At 41.5% G+C, this 18,188-nt stretch overlaps 1 protein-coding gene and 1 long non-coding RNA gene across 10 annotated transcripts in view; one reads left to right on the top strand and one right to left on the bottom strand.

Moving 5' to 3' along the window:
* Positions 1 to 13,388, bottom strand: part of Immt (inner membrane mitochondrial protein) — a 34,101-nt gene extending 20,713 nt beyond the window's left edge. For 3 of the 9 annotated variants that reach the window (XM_048352547.1, XM_048352551.1, XM_048352555.1), the window contains exons 1-5: positions 13,212 to 13,388; positions 7,756 to 7,829; positions 6,208 to 6,397; positions 2,530 to 2,641; positions 239 to 373 (exon numbers count right to left, since the gene is read on the bottom strand). In XM_048352547.1, the coding sequence (XP_048208504.1) occupies positions 239 to 373; positions 2,530 to 2,641; positions 6,208 to 6,397; positions 7,756 to 7,829; positions 13,212 to 13,256 (556 nt within the window). In that variant the 5' untranslated portion in view covers positions 13,257 to 13,388. The remainder of the gene's footprint in view (positions 1 to 238; positions 374 to 2,529; positions 2,642 to 6,207; positions 6,398 to 7,755; positions 7,830 to 13,211) is intronic. The other 6 variants (XM_048352549.1, XM_048352552.1, XM_048352550.1 and 3 more) reach the window with 4 other exon arrangements.
* On the top strand, positions 4,064 to 4,534 carry LOC125356215. The gene is made up of 2 exons (XR_007211835.1): positions 4,064 to 4,199; positions 4,417 to 4,534. It is a non-coding gene; the product is annotated as an uncharacterized LOC125356215 (long non-coding RNA).
* Positions 13,389 to 18,188: the final 4,800 nt, after the last annotated feature.

Genomic DNA, 18,188 nt, shown 5'->3' with positions numbered 1-18,188 from the left:
CAAAAAAAACACAGCATCACTCTTAATGATTCCAAACTGAAGAAACAAGGGATTAGCAATTCTCTCTCTTTCCCAAAAGATTTATTCAGACTTAAGAATTTAAGAATTTTCCTAAGCAAGTCTAAAGACCTGATGCCAGTACAAATGTATACTTACAGTGTCTAAGTGTTACTTAGCATTAAATAATTCTGATAAGGATATCATCTATAATACAACAAGCATAAATAATTAAAACTACCTGAAACTTCAGATGGGGGTTTTCCTCCAATTTCAGGGCCATCAGATTTTACAGACTTCTCGTGCTGAATGGCAGGAGCTGGGACGGAAAGTGTATCACCTGCTGCAGAAATAATTTGAGCTGCCTCTGTAGGTGCTATAAATACATGTTACTTGTGGTATTTATAATTTCCTGGGTTAATGGAAAACACATAGGAATCTACTATTACTCCTTCTCACTTCACGTCTGACTACTTAAAAACAAATGCTTCTTGTCAGGCACCAGTGGCTCACGGCTATAATCCTAGGTACTCAGGAGACTGAGATCTGAGGACCACAGTTTAAAGCCTACCCAGGCAGGAAAAGTCCAAGAGATTCTTATCTACAATTAACAAGCAAAGAGCTGTAAGTGAAGCTGTAGCTCAAATGGTAGAGCACTAGCCTTGAGCAAAAAGAAGCTCAGAGATAGTGTTCAATCTGAGTTCAAGCCCCAGGACTAGCAAAAAAATAAAAATAAATAATAATAAATACACGTAACATGAACACTGTCCACTGAATGACAAGGGCTGGGAAAGCCCAAAGCAAAGAAGCCTTGTCAACACTCACCCATATTTTACCCTCCTCACCTCAGGAAAGACTTCTGGTGACTGTACTAATAATCTTTTACAAGAGTAGACATCAGATTTACATAACATGGAAAAAGAATAACAAGGGAAGAAAAAGAGCATATATAAAACAGACCAAAAAAGCAACTAAAGACAGAGTATTAATTACTATTGAAGAGTATATAAAGGAAGTTTAAGATGAAAGATGATAGCTCCAAACAAAGAAAACACAATAGAGACAGTGTGTGAAAAACAGAACAGTTTGTAAAGTCACTTCAGAAATGATAATTTTAAAGAAAGGAAGGTTTAAAAAAATCAAGAGCTTGCAAGTTTATAAACAAAAGTACTGATGAAAGAGAAAAGAACACTAGAGATGAAATGAGGGAAGCAATAAAACAGAACATAAAATGTGCTTTAGAAAACTGAAGACCCTGTTTAAGAAATAAAATTAGATTTTAATCACAAAACTCTACTTAACTGGCCTCCCTGCTTCTGTTGTTGGTTTCTTAACTGCTCACATTAGCCAGAGTAATCTGACTACAGTAAGTTTCAAATATCAGTACCAGGACTCAGCACATTCCAATGACAGCCCATCCCACCCCCTAGATAAACCCAAGCTCTTACAAATGCCTTCCAGGAACTTCTACACGTGGCTTTCTGCTCTGTCAGACACATTTGCTATTGCTCTCCACTTCTATTCCAGCTTCATTTGTTCCTTGTTTGAATATGCCCAACTTGCTGGGCAACCAAATAACCTGCTGCCTGGGGTGACTTTTTCACCAGCCTTCTCAAAGGACTTCCTTTCTCTTTTTAGTCTTTGCTTAAATAACACCTTCCAGCTGAAGACTCCTTATTCACTTCATTGAAAATTGCAGTATTTCCTCCCACAATACTCTCCTTTCATTTTATTTCTTTTTTTTTCTGTTTATGTGGTACTGAGGAATCGAACCCAGGGCTTCATGCATGCTAGGCAAGCACTCTACCACTAAGCCACATTCCCAGTTTTTGTTGGGGTTGAGATCTAAGGCTCACAATTCAAAGCCAGCAAGACTCTTATTTCCAATATACTAGTAAAAAAGCCAAAAGTGGAGCTGTGACTTAAGTTATAGAGCACTACTAGTCTTGAGGGGAAAAAAAGCTCAGGAACAACAACACTCAGACTCTGAGTTCAAGCCCCAAGATTGTCACTAAAATGAAAAAAAAAAAAAAAAAAAGATTTACTCATTGCTATATCCCCAAGTGTCTAGAAAAAGGCCTGACTTGTAACAGTAAATATCTGCTCAATCAAAAAAGTCAGGTGAGGAAGAGGCGCTGTGGCTCCTGTGGTAGAGTGCTAGCTAGCCTTGAGCTGAGTTCAAGCCTAGAGTTCAAGCTGTGGGACCAACCCCTCCCCCCCCAAAAAAAAGTCAGGTGATATAATTAAGGACAGAAGTAATTCAAGAGAAACGCAAAAAGTTCAAGTGCACAAAACCCAAACAGGAGAAAAGCTAAGAATCAGGTAGGAAAAAAAAGATGAAAAGGAAAATTCATTTGCTATAGACAAGACAACTGAAGCTAACCTTCTCTACTCAAAACAAAGCCCTATCTCATGCCCTACTGTACCCCTAAAAGGACCGGTAAGATGGGGACAGATGGACGCCTCCCATTAACAGTAGGTACAAATGAATTAAAACAACTGGCTCATCTTAAATGCTGAAAGAATAAGTACCTGATGTTGGAGCTGGAGTGTCTTCCTTCTGTTTTTGGAGTTGTGAGGCAGGCTGTTTAGATTCCTTCTTTACCTCTGATACACTAGAAATGTTTAGTGGACCAGGTTGAATCTTGGAGATGAAAATATTTAACATTTAGGATATAATATTGGTTTTGTAAATGCTAACATACAGTAATTTATTTTTTGTTGTTGTTGTTTCTGGTTTTGTTTTTTTTGCCAGTCCTGGGGCTTGAACTTAGGACCTGAGCACTGTCCCTGGCTTCTTTTTGCTCAAGGCTAGCGCTCTGCCACTTGAGCCACAGCGCCACTTCCAGCTTTTTCTATATACGTGGTGCTGAGGAATCGAACCCAAGGCTTCATGTATACGAGACGTGCACTTTATCACTAGGCCATATTCCCAGCCCCAGTAAACTATTTTTAAAAGTCTAGTCAGGCCTTCAATATAAAGTTATCAATATTTTATAATATTTCATTAATCATTACAGAAGCCATCTTTTTTTTTTCTTCCATTTTTGGTGCCAGCTCTGGGGCTTAAACTCAAGGCTAGTGCTCTACTACTGTAAGAGCCTAGTGGGCTGTCTTGTCAGTGCTGGCTTCAAACCTCGATCCTAAGTTCTCAGCCTCCTAAGTAGCCAGGATTACAGGCGTGAGCCACCAGCATTTGGCTGCTATCATTGTTTTGTAAAAATTGCAATCCAAAACTGGAGTACCAGTGGCTCATGCCTGCATCCTACCCTATATCTTTAGGAGGCTGAAATCTGAAGATCAAGGTTCAAAGCTAGCCTGGGCAGGAAAGTCCATGAATGAGACTCTTATCTCCAATTAACCACATAAAAGCTCAAAGTGAAGGCGTAGCTCAAGTGGTAGAGCACCTGCCTTGAACAAAAAAGCTCAGGAACAGTGCCCAGGGCCTGAGTTCAAGCCCCAGAACTGGCACACACAAGCATGCACACATACACAAAAATTGCAGTCCAAGTTTAATTCCAAAAGACTGGGCATATTTCATATTTTAGCACTATTAAAGGCTTAGGAGCACCTAATAAAGCATATAGTATATGACCTCTGAAGACCATTCCTTGTATATATACAATGTTCAAAAGGCTATATCCATCTTTAAAAATTGAACTATAGTGTCTTCTGTATGTATTCAGTTAGAAACAAATAACTGATGAGGTTTTATGTGCAGAGAATTGCCTGCAGAGGTAAATGTAAGCCAAATTGCCAAGGGTACTGAAAGTCAATCCAAGGACTAGCAAAGTCTACAAACCACAGCAGTACAAAGGAACCCAAAGGACAAATTCCTAGGATGATATATAACCACTCATGCCTTCACTTACTTTCCTTATTCAGTGTATGAAACAATCTGTAAAGTCTCTAATTTCTATTTCTGTGTTTAAACAACAGGAAATGTTTTGAAAGTTCCTAAGAAGCTACATTATATAAACATAATAGTGTTTATAATATTCTCTTGGTATTGACATGAAGAGGGTCTACATTCTTTTAGAAGGAGGTATCTATCTGATGGAGACAGGAGGATTGGAAAGTCTGTATGTATGGGGAGAACAACAGATCTAGTCTAGAAGATAATTTGGATGTCAAGTGAAAGAGAACAGGGCAGGGTCAAGCAAAACAGGAAAGCTATTAAAAATATAGTCAATTAAAAAGAAGTTAAGGGGCTGGGGATATGGCCTAGTGGCAAGAGTGCCTGCCTCGGATACACGAGGCCCTAGGTTCGATTCCCCAGCACCACATATACGGAAAACGGCCAGAAGCGGCGCTGTGGCTCAAGTGGCAGAGTGCTAGCCTTGAGCGAGAAGAAGCCAGGGACAGAGCTCAGGCCCTGAGTCCAAGGCCCAGGACTGGCGCCAAAAAAAAAAAAAGAAGTTAAGAACCCTAATAGCAACCTGACAACTTAGTACTAAAAACAAACAAACAAAAAATCAGGAGGTTGGAAGTTTAGCTCAAATACATAACCTGTGCTTGGAATGTACAAGGCTTTGAGTTTAATCCGTGATACCACCAAAAAAAAAAAAAAAAAAGAAGCAAATTCTGAAGAATATAGGCTTTCATGTACAGTATAAAAATATATAGATAATGCTAATGAATTAGCAAAGCGAAAATATTCTGCCAGTAGCTAAACTGGAGTGAATAGATGCTAAGTCTACATATAGAGGGAGAATTGATTTACAAAAGATGACAACTGAAGACATGCTGAGCAAGAAAAGAACATTACTCTGAACTCTTCAGCCTCATTTCATGCTTCTAGACCTGCTTCCAGCTACTCCTCTTGGGTAATAATGCTTAAAATAGGCAGGTTTTAGAATGTATCTACGGGATTCTGACTTGACTATTATAGCTTCAAAACTGTCTTCCCTAACCAGTATAAACGTTTTAAAGTTTGTATGAAAGAATAAATGATATAGAAAACTAACCTGCAACATTTTGTTTTGTTTTTTGTTTTTTGCCTATTCTGGGGCTTCGACTCAGGGCCTGAGCACTGTCCCTGGCTTCATTTTGCTCAAGGCTAGCACTCTACTGCTTGAGACACAGCGCCACTCCCGGCTTTTTCTGTTTATGTGGTGCTGAGGAATCAACCCAGGGCGTCATGCACCCAACTAGCCTGAAACATTGCGTATCCCTGGGATAGGTAAGAAGTTAAAGAACACTTGTTTTCACAAATACTACCTCTGTACTAGGATTGGTCTGTAGACCACACTAGATATTGGAGAATGGAAGAATGGCTAACTATACCACTTAAGCCACACCTGTAACCCGTTTTTGCTTTAGTTATTTCTAAGGTAAGGTCTCCTGGTTTTGCCTAGGGCCAGCACTGGACCCAGATCTCCTACCTCTGCCTTCCACTCAGATGAGATCACAGAAGTATATCACCATGCTCAGCTTACTGCCAATCTAAGGAGAAGCTGGATTACAGGTATATGTCACTACACCTGGTCAAGTCCATATCATTTCTAAGAAATAGCTCAACAAGAAGCATATCTAGATTCATACCACAAAGAAATGTCTATACAAAACAGTCAAAAATCCCAAGTTCTTGTGTGTCCTCCGGGATAAGGATTGGATAAACAGATACAAAGACAGACAGACAGACAGATGATAGACGGTTGGATACAGAGTTGTTTTTAAAGAAGCTGTGTTTGAATGGAAAAATATTTAAGATAAGTTTTAAAAGTTGAGCTGGTGAGGGAAGAAAGAGTAAAGCTCTGAAGAATGTTCACAAGGTTCCAATCATCGTGTAGCTAAAAATTCTGACTGTTTTATGGTCTAAAAAGAGCCATAATGAACCATAACAGTGGGTTCCGTGCCATGACCATTCTATACTCTACATTATGTTTTAGTGTCCTAAATCAGAGCTTGATAGCTGCAAGTGTATGGTTGATATACATCTGTCTATGCCACCCAGGCCACAGGGCAACCAGCTACTCGAACCCATCTCATCCACTTACCCCTTTATGAAATGCACTTATTTTCTATGTTATATACACTAACAGAGCATTTATAGAATTCCCAATGGCTAAAATCACTCCTGTACAGATTACAGAGAACAAACAGACATCTGGTAAGGTGCACTCCACCATACATACTAATAATCAAGATCAAACGAGCTTGCTTTTAAAAGTATTCTTAGGGCAAACTGAAATATTGCTTAAAACTTACCGGCTTAATTGGTAATGGGACATTATAAGGTACAGAACCAAGAACCATTTCAAAAAGTTTGTCAGAGTAAGGTATGGTTTTCTCAACACTTTCCCGGAAATGAGAATCCCATTTGGCATATAAGATAGTGCCACCAATACCTCCACCAACAAACAAAAGGCCAGCTCCAGCAATTTTTCCAGTAGTCAACCTAAGGGAAAGAAATAGGAAGAACAAGTATTTCCTCAGATATCCAATATCTACTTTCCTAGACCAAAGAAAACTCCTCAAAGACTTTGAACAAAGCTTTTTCCCTACCACTGCTTTATTACCATCACTGCACATTATCACTTTCCTTTTATCTATCTCATATATGTGCGTGTGTGTGTGTACATATATACACACAGTAAGGCCCAAGAGTGGGAGGGAGGGAGGGAAGAAGGAAGGAAGGAAAGTATCACCTCTAACTTGAAAACTACTTTTTAAAGTTACAAATGCAATTTTACATATAAATATGCTTCCATAGACTAGAAGATAGCAACCTGGAGTGGAAAACTCTACAATGGGTGCCAAAAGGAACATCATCAACTAATTTTTACCTACAAATAATATGAGACCCAAAAAATATTACAGTAAAGTGTTTGTAAAGCACATACTAGCCTATGTAAAGTACCCTTCCTTTTTTCCCCCCTTTTTTTGTGGCCAATCCTGGGGCTTGAACTCAGGGCCTGAGCACTGTCCCTGGCTTCTTTTTGCTCAAGGCTAGCACTCTACCACTTGAGGCACTGTGCCACTTCTGGCTTTTTCTATATATGTGGTGCTGAGGAATTGAACTCAGCGCTTCATGTATGCGAGGCAAGCACTTTACCACTAGGCCATATTCCCAACACCTAATATTCTTTCTTATCTGAGGTATATATATTCCAAGCACCTCAGAGGATGCCTGAAACCACTATATCTAATACCAAATCCAATATATGCCATGTGATTGATAGATAGATAGATAGATAGATAGATCAATCAATAGACAGACACATCTATGACAAACTCTATAAGTTACGTATAGTAAGAGGCTAAAAACAGTAATAATAATAAAATAAAACAATTAGATTTGGAGGGTGTGGCTCAACTGGTAGAGTGGTTGATTAGCAAGTTCAAGGCCATGAGTTCAATCCTCAGTACCACAAAAAAGAGAAACCAAAATAGATTATAACAATATTCTATAATAAAAATTTTGTGATTCCGTAAGTCAGGTTATAGGTGCAATGCACCTTGATCAATGTCACCCTTCCATTGTTCTGCCTCATTTCCCTCCTTCCCCTCTTTCTCTCAAAATACCTTATTGCACTATACTCACTCTTCTAACAATAAGGCCTTTCTGCTACAAGCTGGCCAACAATTAAGAAAATTATGGATAAGAGAAGAGTACTATTTCCTTACTGAAAGTTTTCAAGCAGCTATTCTGTCTTGTCTTTTCTTTCTCTCCCCTCCCCACCAAGCCCACACAAACACATACAACCTGAACAGTACATAGTAAAAAAGGTAGTTCCAGGAAGACAAACTACATACCCAGAACTCCTTGAAGTAGAATATCTGCGAAATGGTCGCAATGGACGGAGGACAAGCTTCCCACAGAGACAACTCTAGAAAAGGAAGAGAAAACATCACAACAGAAACAGTTCAATGAACCTGGAGACCTTTTAGGGTTGGTAATGGAGAAATAATACTTTTAATACAAATATCTTCATTAAACAAAAAATTATTTTATTTTCAGAAGTCAATTCACCAAGAAGCACATTTATAGATTCTTTTGTTTTTTAGGGTCAAGATTGGAACTCAAACCTGGCTAGTATGCTACCAACTGTGCCATGCCCCCAATCCCACATGTACACATTCTTAAAAAAAAACAAAAACTGTGATGCTTTATGTGTGCCACAGCTCATATAAAATTACTGTTAGCTAGGCACAGGTATTTCATACCTATAATCCTAGCTACTCAGGTTGGGACCTAAGGATCAAGGTTCCACACCAGCACTGGCAGGAAAGCAATGGTACGCTTTTCTTTAAAAAGCAGGATGTAGCTGGTGTTGGTGGCTCACGCCTGCAATCCTAGCTACTCAGGAGGCTGAGATCTGAGGATCCAGTTTGAACTGCCAACCCAGGCAGGAAAGTCCATGAGACTCTTATCTCCAACTAACCACAAGATAACCAGAAGTGGCGCTATGGCTCAAAGTGGTAGAGCTCTAGCCTTGAGCTGAAGAGTTCAGGGACAATGACCAGGCCCAGAGTTCAAGACCCAGGACAGTGCTCCTGCCCAGGCTGGCTTTGAGTCTTAAGGACTTTCCGGCCCAGGCTGGCTTTAAACCTCGATCCTCAGATCTCAGCCTCCTGAGTAGCTAGGATTACAGGCATGAGCCGCAGGCACCTAGCTCAATACTTTTTTTTTTTTTTGTCAGTCCTGGGGCTTGAACTAAGGACCTGAGCACCATCCCAGGCTTCTTTTTGCTCAAGGCTAGCACTCTGCCACTTGAGCCACACAGCGCTACTTCTGGTTTTTTCTATATATGTGGTGCTGAGGAATCGAACCCAGGGCTTCATGTATACGAGGCGAGCACTTTACCACTAGGCCATATTCCCAGCACCAGTACTTTATTTTTTTAGTTGTCATTTTGTTGTTGGAATGTAGAAGTTTATATATATATATATAAGTGTTTATATATATATATATATATATATATATATATATATTCTTGACACCAGACCCTTACAAAATATGTAAGTTGAAAAGATTTTATCTCTTGCCACTAGGCCATATCCCCAGCCCAGAAAAGATTTTATCTCATTCCTGATCATACTTGGCTTTTTTTCCTTCAGTGGTGCCTTATCACTTGAGCCATACCTCCACTTCGACCTTTTTTGCTGGATAGCTACAGATAAAATGCAAAGAATACAAATCAAGTTGATGAAAATTAAAATCACAGCTGAGTGCTGGTGACTCATGGCTGAAATCCTCGTACTCAGAAGCTGAGATCTAAGGATGTCATTTAGAAATCATAGTCTAGGCTGACATACATTGGAGTTTAATCTCCAATTAATCAGCAAAAAGCTGAAAGTGGGGGTGTGGCTTAAGTAGGAAAACACCACCACTGTTCAAGGCAGCTAAGCAAGAGCAGGAGACCCTGAGTTCATACCAGCAGGCAGACACAGACAAACACACAGACACACACACACACACACGGCACTGGTGATTCACGCCATAATCTAGCTACTTGGAAGGCTAAGATCTGAGGGTTATGGTTCAAAGCCAACCCAAGGAGATAAAGTCCGTGAGACTCTCATCTCTAGTAAACTACTCAGAAAAAGCCCGAAGTTGTGCTGTGGCTCAAGTGATAGAACCCAGCCTTGAGCACAAAGAAGCTCAGGAGTTCAAGCCGCAGGACTGGCAAAAAAGAAGACTCATGATACGACCCACAAAATATACAAATAGCTCAAAAACTTAAATACCAGCCAGTGCTGGTGTTTAATGCCTGTAATCCTAACTACTAGGAAGGTTGAGATGTAAAGATCAAGGTTCAAAGCTATCACTGGCAGGAAAGTCTATGAAATTATCATCTGCAAGAAGCACCAAAAAAAGCCAGAAGTGGAGCTTGTGGCTCAAGTGGTACAGTGCCAGCCTTGAGCACCAAAGTTCAGAGACAGCACCCAGGCCTCAACTTCCTGCCCCAGGACCAACGCACACGCGCACACACATACAAAATTAAACACTAAAAGAACAAACAATCCAACTAATAGGAAAATGAACTGAACATTCTAAGAAATACAAATGGCTAGTACATTACAAAAAATAATAAAAGAAATGCGAGGGCTGGGAATATGGCCTAGTGGCGAGAGAGCTTGCCTCGTATACATGAGGCCCTGGGTTCGATTCTCCAGCACCACATATACAGAAAACAGCCAGAAGTGGCGCTGTGGCTTAAGTGGCAGAGTGCTAGCCTTGAGCAAAAAGAAGCCAGGGACAGTGCTCAGGCCCTGAGTCCAAGGCCCAGGACTGGCCAAAAAAAAAAAAAAGAAAGAAATGCAAAGCAAAACTACAGTATCTCCATCTGATACCAATTAGAATGGTAATCATCAAGAAAACAAACAAATACTGGTGAGGATGGGAGTAGAAGAAGAACCCTTATACACTGTAGATGGGAATGTAAATTAAAATACACCTACTTTATGACCCTGCTATACTACTCTTGGGCACATATATCTAAAAAAACAGTAAATCAACCCTTATATTTTTCCTAGCACCATTCACAAGAGCCAAACTGTGGAAACAGACTTAGGGTCCCAACAGCTGATAAGATAAAGAAAATGTGGTTTGACTTAGCCACGATGAATGAAATTATGTTATTTACAGGAAAATGGATGGAACTGGAGACCATCATGTTGAGAGAGATATGTGAAGCTCATAAAGCCAAATATCACATATTTTCATTAAATGTGGAATTTAATCTAAAATGGCAATAGTAGTAAAAAGAAAAGCATGTAAAAGAGTGACTGTTTAGGAGGAAGGATGACTCGGAGGGAAGAAGGAAAAAAGTACTCAAAGGTGAAGAGAACCAAAGAATATTATATATGTATGAAGACAGCATAATGTAGCTCACCAAATACAGTTTGAAAAGGAGGGAGGAAGAATGATAGGAGCATACAGGAGGTGAACCTGCTCAAAGTACACTGTACACATCTATGGAATCATCACAATACCCCACTTGTACAAGTAAGGTAGGCTAATAAGAAGGCGCTTTAAAAAAAATGTTGGGGCTGGGAATGTGGCTTAGTGATAGAGTGCTTGCCTTACATGCATGAAGCCCTGGGTCCGATTCCTCAGTACCACATAAACAGAAAAAGCCAGAAGTGGTGCAGTGGCTCAAGTAGTACAGCACTAGCCTTGAGCATAAAAAGCTCAAAGACAATGCCCAGGCCCTAGGACTAGCCAAAAAATAAATAAAAATAAAAAAATGTTGGGCCAGGTGTCAGTGGCTCACATCTATAATCCTATCTACTAAGGAGGCTGAGATCTGAGGATTGCAGTTCAAAGCAAGCCCATACAGGAAAGTGTATATGACTCTTTTGGTGTGTTTGTTTGTTTTTGGCAGTTGTGGGGCTTGAACTCAGGGCCTGGGTGCTGTCACTGAGCCACAGCTCCAGTTCCAGTTTTTGAATGGTTAATTGGTGATAAGTTTCACAGGATTATACGCATGAGCCACCAGCACACAGTGTCTATGAGACTCATCTCCAATTAACTACCAAAAGCTAGAAGTGGATATGTTCCTCAAATGGTAGAGGGCTGAACTTGAACAGAGAACGGTGGCAGAACTAAAGTACCAATAACAGTGCCATTACCAGGAAAAAAAAAAAAAAGTTGTGCCTGGTAATACAATTCAGTAACAAAGCAATGAATGGTTTTAGGACTAAGAAATAAATCCAAAAAGAACCAGGATTCTGAAGCACATTTCAGGAAAAGACAACAGTTTAGGAAATTCAGGTATGATGGGCCTAAACTTAATCAGCAAGGTAAATACCATCTATGATGGTGATGGTTAATTTTGTGTCATTGTTGGTGGTTTGCTTAAGATTAACATTTGAGACTTTAACTCTAATAACATTATGATTGAAAAATTTGTAAAGCAGATTATCAAAATTTTGATCACAGCCTTGTGTGATGCTTAGCAGAGAACCCCAATCATTTCTGCAGAATAGAAACCCTATAGAAACTGTTAAAGATAACCAATGCATGTTGTTTAGATACTAAATTCGTGCTACTTGCTACATAGCAATAGAAACTAATACAAGTCCCTATGAAAGAACCTGCTTCTCTAACCCCATTTTTTTTTCCAGGCAGGAGAGAAAGTTTATTACCGAACTGCTGGCTTGTGGCCGAGATGATCCATGGCTGAAGAGAAGGGAGAGGGAGAGAGAGAGAGAGAGAGAGAGAGAGAGAGAGAGAGAGAGAGAGAGAGAGAGAGAGAGAGAGAGACCCCCACCCAGCCCTGCCTTATATCTAGGGCAGGGGCAAGTAACCCCATATTTTTTTTAAAGGAAGAGAAGCAAACTTGGGAGGTGGCTGGGGAGCTTGGTTTTTATTTCCTCCAACTCATTATTCCTACAAGTTGTGCTAAAGGGGGCAAAATGATTATCCAGTTACTGCTCATGTCACTGTATCCGTGTTGCAATACATTTTGCCAAAGTACCATTTTTCTGAAAATCGTGAGCAACTGAAACAGGTTTTCCACTTTCAGTTGCAGAAAGTTACTTTGATAATTATGAAAACATAAAATAACAAAAAACCCACACTGAGTGTAGTCTAGGCTCCTTAAATGTCAGCTACAGTTGTCACACAGCATGGAGACACCGATCTCCAGGCTAATCTCAGAAATGAGCACAAGGTCATGACTCCTGTCCTTCCTCAAGTACCAGGAGTTTAAGTTTCATCAATATCAACAACAAAAAATCTTCCCTTTTTAGAGCCAGAGGTGTTCTCTGCTACGAAAAGGCAGTCCGTCTATCTCCTTTACCTATAATCCTGACCTCCTAAAACTCGGCCTCCCTGGCTGTCCAGGCACCTGCTTATTAAAGATGCAATAAATTACGGCCTCGCATGGCCTGCTGGGAATTGTAGTTCCCCCGCTTCGACCTTCACGATTGGAAACCTATCACGCGCCCAACCGGCGGCTTGGACGCCAAAAGCCAGGATTGGTTGTCTACTGGGGCAGCGTGGTGCTGATTGGATGACACATCCCGAAGCCGCGCCTCAGCCCCGCGCCCACCACCGCTACCTCTCTCCACACCCCAGCCCGCCTCAACCACTAGCCTCCCAGCTTCGGACGAGCTCCCCCGTGAGGTGCTTCCCTGTCTTGCCCGAAATCCTCCCGTTACACCTTTGTCCTGGGAACTAAGCAGCATTAAACCTCCACCCCGCCTTTCGTTTTCTGTAGTCCGTTCTCTCAGGGCCCCCCTTCGGGAGCCTCCACGCTCACCTGAGCGGCGGCAGTCACGCCGGATAACTGACAGGCCCGCAGCATCTCGGCCGAATAGACGGGCGTTGCTGGTGTACGCGGGAGCAGCCGCGGCGGCACGAGTAAAGGAGGGCGCGCACGCGTGCGTGTCTGCGTGCCCCCGTCCTCACCGCCTCTCCGTGCCCGGCGCACCGGAAGGACGGCCAACGCCACTGCGCACGCGCAGGCCTGGGGCTGGTCCGAAAGGGTGGGTCCCGCCCTAGCTGCGGAAACAAAGATTCTTCTTCCGGGTCGCGCTCGGGCTTCTGGTCCACAGCCCGAGCCGTGGGTTACTAGGTGAACTGGACTTGGGCGGGGACCAAGGGGGCGGAAGCTGGCGTCTGAAACTCCGCCTTCAACCTCACGTTCAAAGTCGGCAAGTGGAACTTTTAGGAGAATTAAAGCAAGAGACTGGAAGCCACATCATGCCCTTCCCGGGGCCAACGGAGCACCACGGCCTCGACTCCTTCCAGATTAAACCAGATTGCTTTCTCCGAACTTACTCCATTTTTAGATCGTCTTTGCCCCCGTCAGTGAGAGTGCTTGCTGGGACCATAAGTGCAGAAACTCACTCTGCAGACACCACTGAGTCAATAAACCTGTTTATTTTTTTAAATCTAATCTATTGTCAAGGTGATGTACAAAGGAGTTACAGTCAATAAACATTTCAAATACTGACCATGCGTTAGCACAGTTTGATCGAGTCCGGTATAAAAATGTTAGTGGGGCTGGGAATGTGGTCTAGTGGTAAAGTGCCCGCTGCTGCTTCGTATACATGAAGCCCTGGGTTCGATTCCCCAGCACCACGTATACAGAAAAAGCCAGAAGGGGCGCTGTGGCTCAAGTGGCAGAGTGCTAGCCTTGAGCAAAAAGAAGCCAGGGATGGACATGATCAGGCCCTGAGTCCAAGCCCCAGGACTGGCAACAAAAAACAAATAAACAAAAAATGTTGTTAGTATCTTATCACAGTATCATAGAAATTAAGTAGTTGGTATGTTTTCTGCTTGTGAAGTACTTTCAAGTCCCAATTAGATAATTTATTACAATATGCCATTCTCTAGACTACCTCCTTTGAAATGGAGTCGTGGATTGAAAAATCATCTAAAATCAGTTACGTTGAATTAACGCGCATTGCTTTTCAAAGTGTTGCAGAATTACAATTCATGTCTATCACCCAACAGCTTCCACGATTTGGGGTTTTTTTTGTTTGGGTTTTGGTTTTGGTCGTGGGGCTTGAACTCAGTGCTTCGACGGCTGTCCCTGAACTCTTTTGCTTAAGAACAGCACTCTACTGCTTAGAGCCACAGCACTTCAAGATTTCTGGTGGTTAATTTCAGATAAGAGTCTCATGGACTTTCCTGCCCAGGCTAGCTTTGAACCACAATCCTCAGATCCCAGCCTTCTGAGTAGCTAGGATTACAGGCTTAAGCCACCAGCACCCGGCTTTTAAATAATTTGAACTGTAAAGACTCTTCCCTGTCCATTGTGTTGTACTATGTTGCCCAGGGTGATGCCAGTGCATGATTTCTTCTGAGATTCTTGATTTTGAGCTTCTCATTACCAATGAGCATTTTTATGCTCTTAGGCTATATGTATCAAGCAGACTTTTGGCCTGAACAAATTTAAGTGTTCTCTTTGGCTTTTAGATGTCAAACTCCAAAAATACCTTTTTCTTGAGACAAGGTTTCGCCATGTAGCCTGCTGACTTCTGCTTTGAAATCTGCCTGCCTTCTACCTCCCTCTTTTATTCAGGACTCTTATCACACTAAACCCCCACAAATAATAAAGGATAATCTCATCTAACAGAAACTTTTTCAAGTGGTAGAGTACCTGCCCAGCAAGTATAGGGCCCTGAGTTCAAACCCCTGAGTTTATAACCTAAAACTATATACATTCATAACTTACTTGTAGAGGGGCAGTATTAAGAAACTGGAGGGGGAAAAAAAGATTGTCACCTAGAACCTCCAGAAGGAGCACAGGTTTGCTTTATTTTAGCTCTGCAAGTTTCATTTTGGACTTCTTGCCTCCATAGCTATTGATAATAAATTTATGTCATTTAAGCCACGTGTGGCAACTTTTTACAACACTGAGAAAATGACACAATTTTTCTGTTTTAATTTCTAATACAATAAATCCCAAATGACATAATCCATGTAAGTTAAAACTCTTTATAATCAAAAAAAATTTTTTGAGATGGAGTCATACTATGTTGCCTAGGCTGGTCTTGTACTCCAGATCCACTTTATTTAGTATTTCTCGTGCTGGCATTACAGACAGGCTGTATCACACTAGGCTCTTGCTATCCTTGTTCCCTAGAATGTTCTTAACTATAATCCTCCCCATTGTTAATGATTGATTCTACCTCTTTGTGTGTGTGTGTGTGTGTGTGTGTGTGTGTGTGTGTGTGTGTAAACTCCTTCATTCTGAAGACAGTAGTCTTATATGAATGTACATACATAGTTTTTGAGCTATTGTGTTCCACTGAGAGGTCAATTTTTGACCTTTATATGTTGAGTAGTTGTTTGGTGATTCTACCTCTTCATCTTATCCAACACTTTCTTAACTTTGAGTTGCCCCAATGAATCTTTATCAACTTTTTGCTTTTTTTTTTTTTTTTGCCAGTCCTGAGGCTTGAACTCAGGGCCTGAGCACTGTCCCTGGCTTCTTTTTGCTCAAGGCTAGCACACGACCATTTGAGCCACAGCGCCACTTCCTGCTTTTTCTATGTATGTAGTGCTGAGGAATTGAACCCAGGGCTTCATGTATGAGAGGCAAGCACTTTACCACTAGGCCATATTCCCAGCCCTTATCAATTTTATTATTTTTTTTATGCCTGTACTGGGGCTTCGACTTGGCTTCAACTTGGCCAGAGAGATGAGTTGTTTGGGTTGGGTTTTTTTTTGCTCAAGGCTGGCACTTTACCACTTGAGCCAGACCTCTATTTCTGGCTTTTTGGTGGTTACTTGGAGATAAGAGCCTCACAAACTTTTCAACCTGGGCTGGCTTTGAAGCACATTCTCAAATTTCAGCCTCCACAGGAGCTAGGAGTACAGGTATGAGCCATCTGCCAGATTTCATCCTCCCTTAATTATATTCTATACTTCTCATTATGCAGCGTGAACACCTTGAGATCCAGTATTTGAACTTTACAAATTTAGCCAGTTAATGAGCATTATATATGCATAGGACATCCCTGATAGGAAATATTTAAAAAGTAGGATGGATAGAAGTATTTTGGGTTTGATTGCTATATTTTTCCTGTTTGAATAAACAACAGAAAAAGTATGTATGATGGTTACCTATGAAGAATAAAAGATTTTAGAACTTTTTCAGATAAGGTTGAGATACTGTTTTACAAAATGAGTGCCTTTTATTTTTATTTATTTATTTTTTTTTTGTTTTTGTTTTTATTTTGCCAGTCCTGGGCCTTGGACTCGGGGCCTGAGCACTGTCCCTGGCTTCTTTTTGCACAAGGCTAGCACTCTGCCACTTGAGCCACAGCGCCACTTCTGGCCATTTTCTGTATATGTGGTGCTGGGGAATTGAATCCAGGGCCTCATGTATACGAGGCAAGCTCTCTTGCCACTAGGCCATATCCCCAGCCCTGCCTTTTATTTTTGTGGTACTAGAGATTAGACCTAGGGCTTCACAATTTCTCACCAAGAAGTATTCTACCACTTAAGCTACATACTCAGCTTATTTGGGTTTCTATTTGTTTTTGAGATAGAGTCTAATTATCCGTTAACTCAGTATCTTGTCTCTACCTCTAAGTAGCTGGGGTTACAGGCATGTACCACCACATGTGACTTCATTTTTTAAACTATGTACTGTGTTAGGGTGTATTTCTGTGGTGAACAGCTAGCTCCACACTCAAGAGACATCCTGGGTTCAATACCCAGCACCAAAAATGAAGCAGAAAACGTTCACGTGTACATGCAATAGCCTTAGAACATTTATATTAATTTTAGTTGGTATGAATGTTTTATTTGTTGTTGTTTTGGGTTTTGGGTTTTTTTTTTTGGTGTGTGTGTGTGTGTGTTTGCCAGTCCTGGCTTGTATTTGCTCAAGGCTAGCACTCTACCACTTGAGCCACAGCACCACTTCCAGCTTTTTCTGTGTATGTGGTGCTGAGGAATTGAACCCAGGGCTTCATGCATGTTAGGCAAGCACTCTACCACTAAGCCACATTCCCAGCCCCAACATGGTTTTTATTCCCTCCAAAATGACTTTATTGCTATATTCCCCATTTACTTAGCCTAATGTCTTTCAGGTGTTTTTTTGTTTGTTTGTTTTTTTGGCCAGTCCTGGGGCTTGGACTCAGGGCCTGAGCACTGTCCCTGGCTTCTCTTTGCTCAAGGCTAGCACTCTACCACTTAAGCCACAGCGCCACTGCTAGCCATTTTCTGTATATCCATGGCCATATCCCCAGCCCTCAGGTATATATATATATATATTAATTTTATTGTCAAACTGATATACAGAGCGGTTACAGTTTCATACGTTAGGCATTGGGTACATTTATTGTACTCCCTCATTCCCCTTCCCCCCTCCCCACAGGTGTATTTTTTAAAAATGAATTTAATAAAAACAGCAAGAAGTTGTTTCAAATATGTGGCGTGCTTTACATCTTTCAGATACAAGCTAAGAACATTTTGGAGAAGCCAGACCCTACAACTGGCACCCAGCTTTTCTCCCGGTTAAGACAGAGCTCACTTGAGAACAAAAGTTGCAAGCAAGAGAGGTGACCTCATCTTATAAAAAAGACATTTATAAAACTCTTCTGGGGGCCCGCGATGTGCTTAGTCTCCCAAGGACAGTGGTAGTACAGTAGGCATTCAATAGAATGGAGTAGGCCACGCCTCGTTTCCGCGTCCTAGGTGCTGCTTCCGCCGGCGGGCGGCTGCTTCCGGGGCTGCGCGCGCCGCTCCCTCAGCACAGCGCGCCGCCCCGTCCCACAGC

The sequence above is a fragment of the Perognathus longimembris genome, chromosome 8, assembly GCF_023159225.1.
Source record: "Perognathus longimembris pacificus isolate PPM17 chromosome 8, ASM2315922v1, whole genome shotgun sequence".
NCBI classification, from domain to species: domain Eukaryota; kingdom Metazoa; phylum Chordata; class Mammalia; order Rodentia; family Heteromyidae; genus Perognathus; species Perognathus longimembris.
This window is presented reverse-complemented; position numbering and strand designations above follow the sequence as displayed.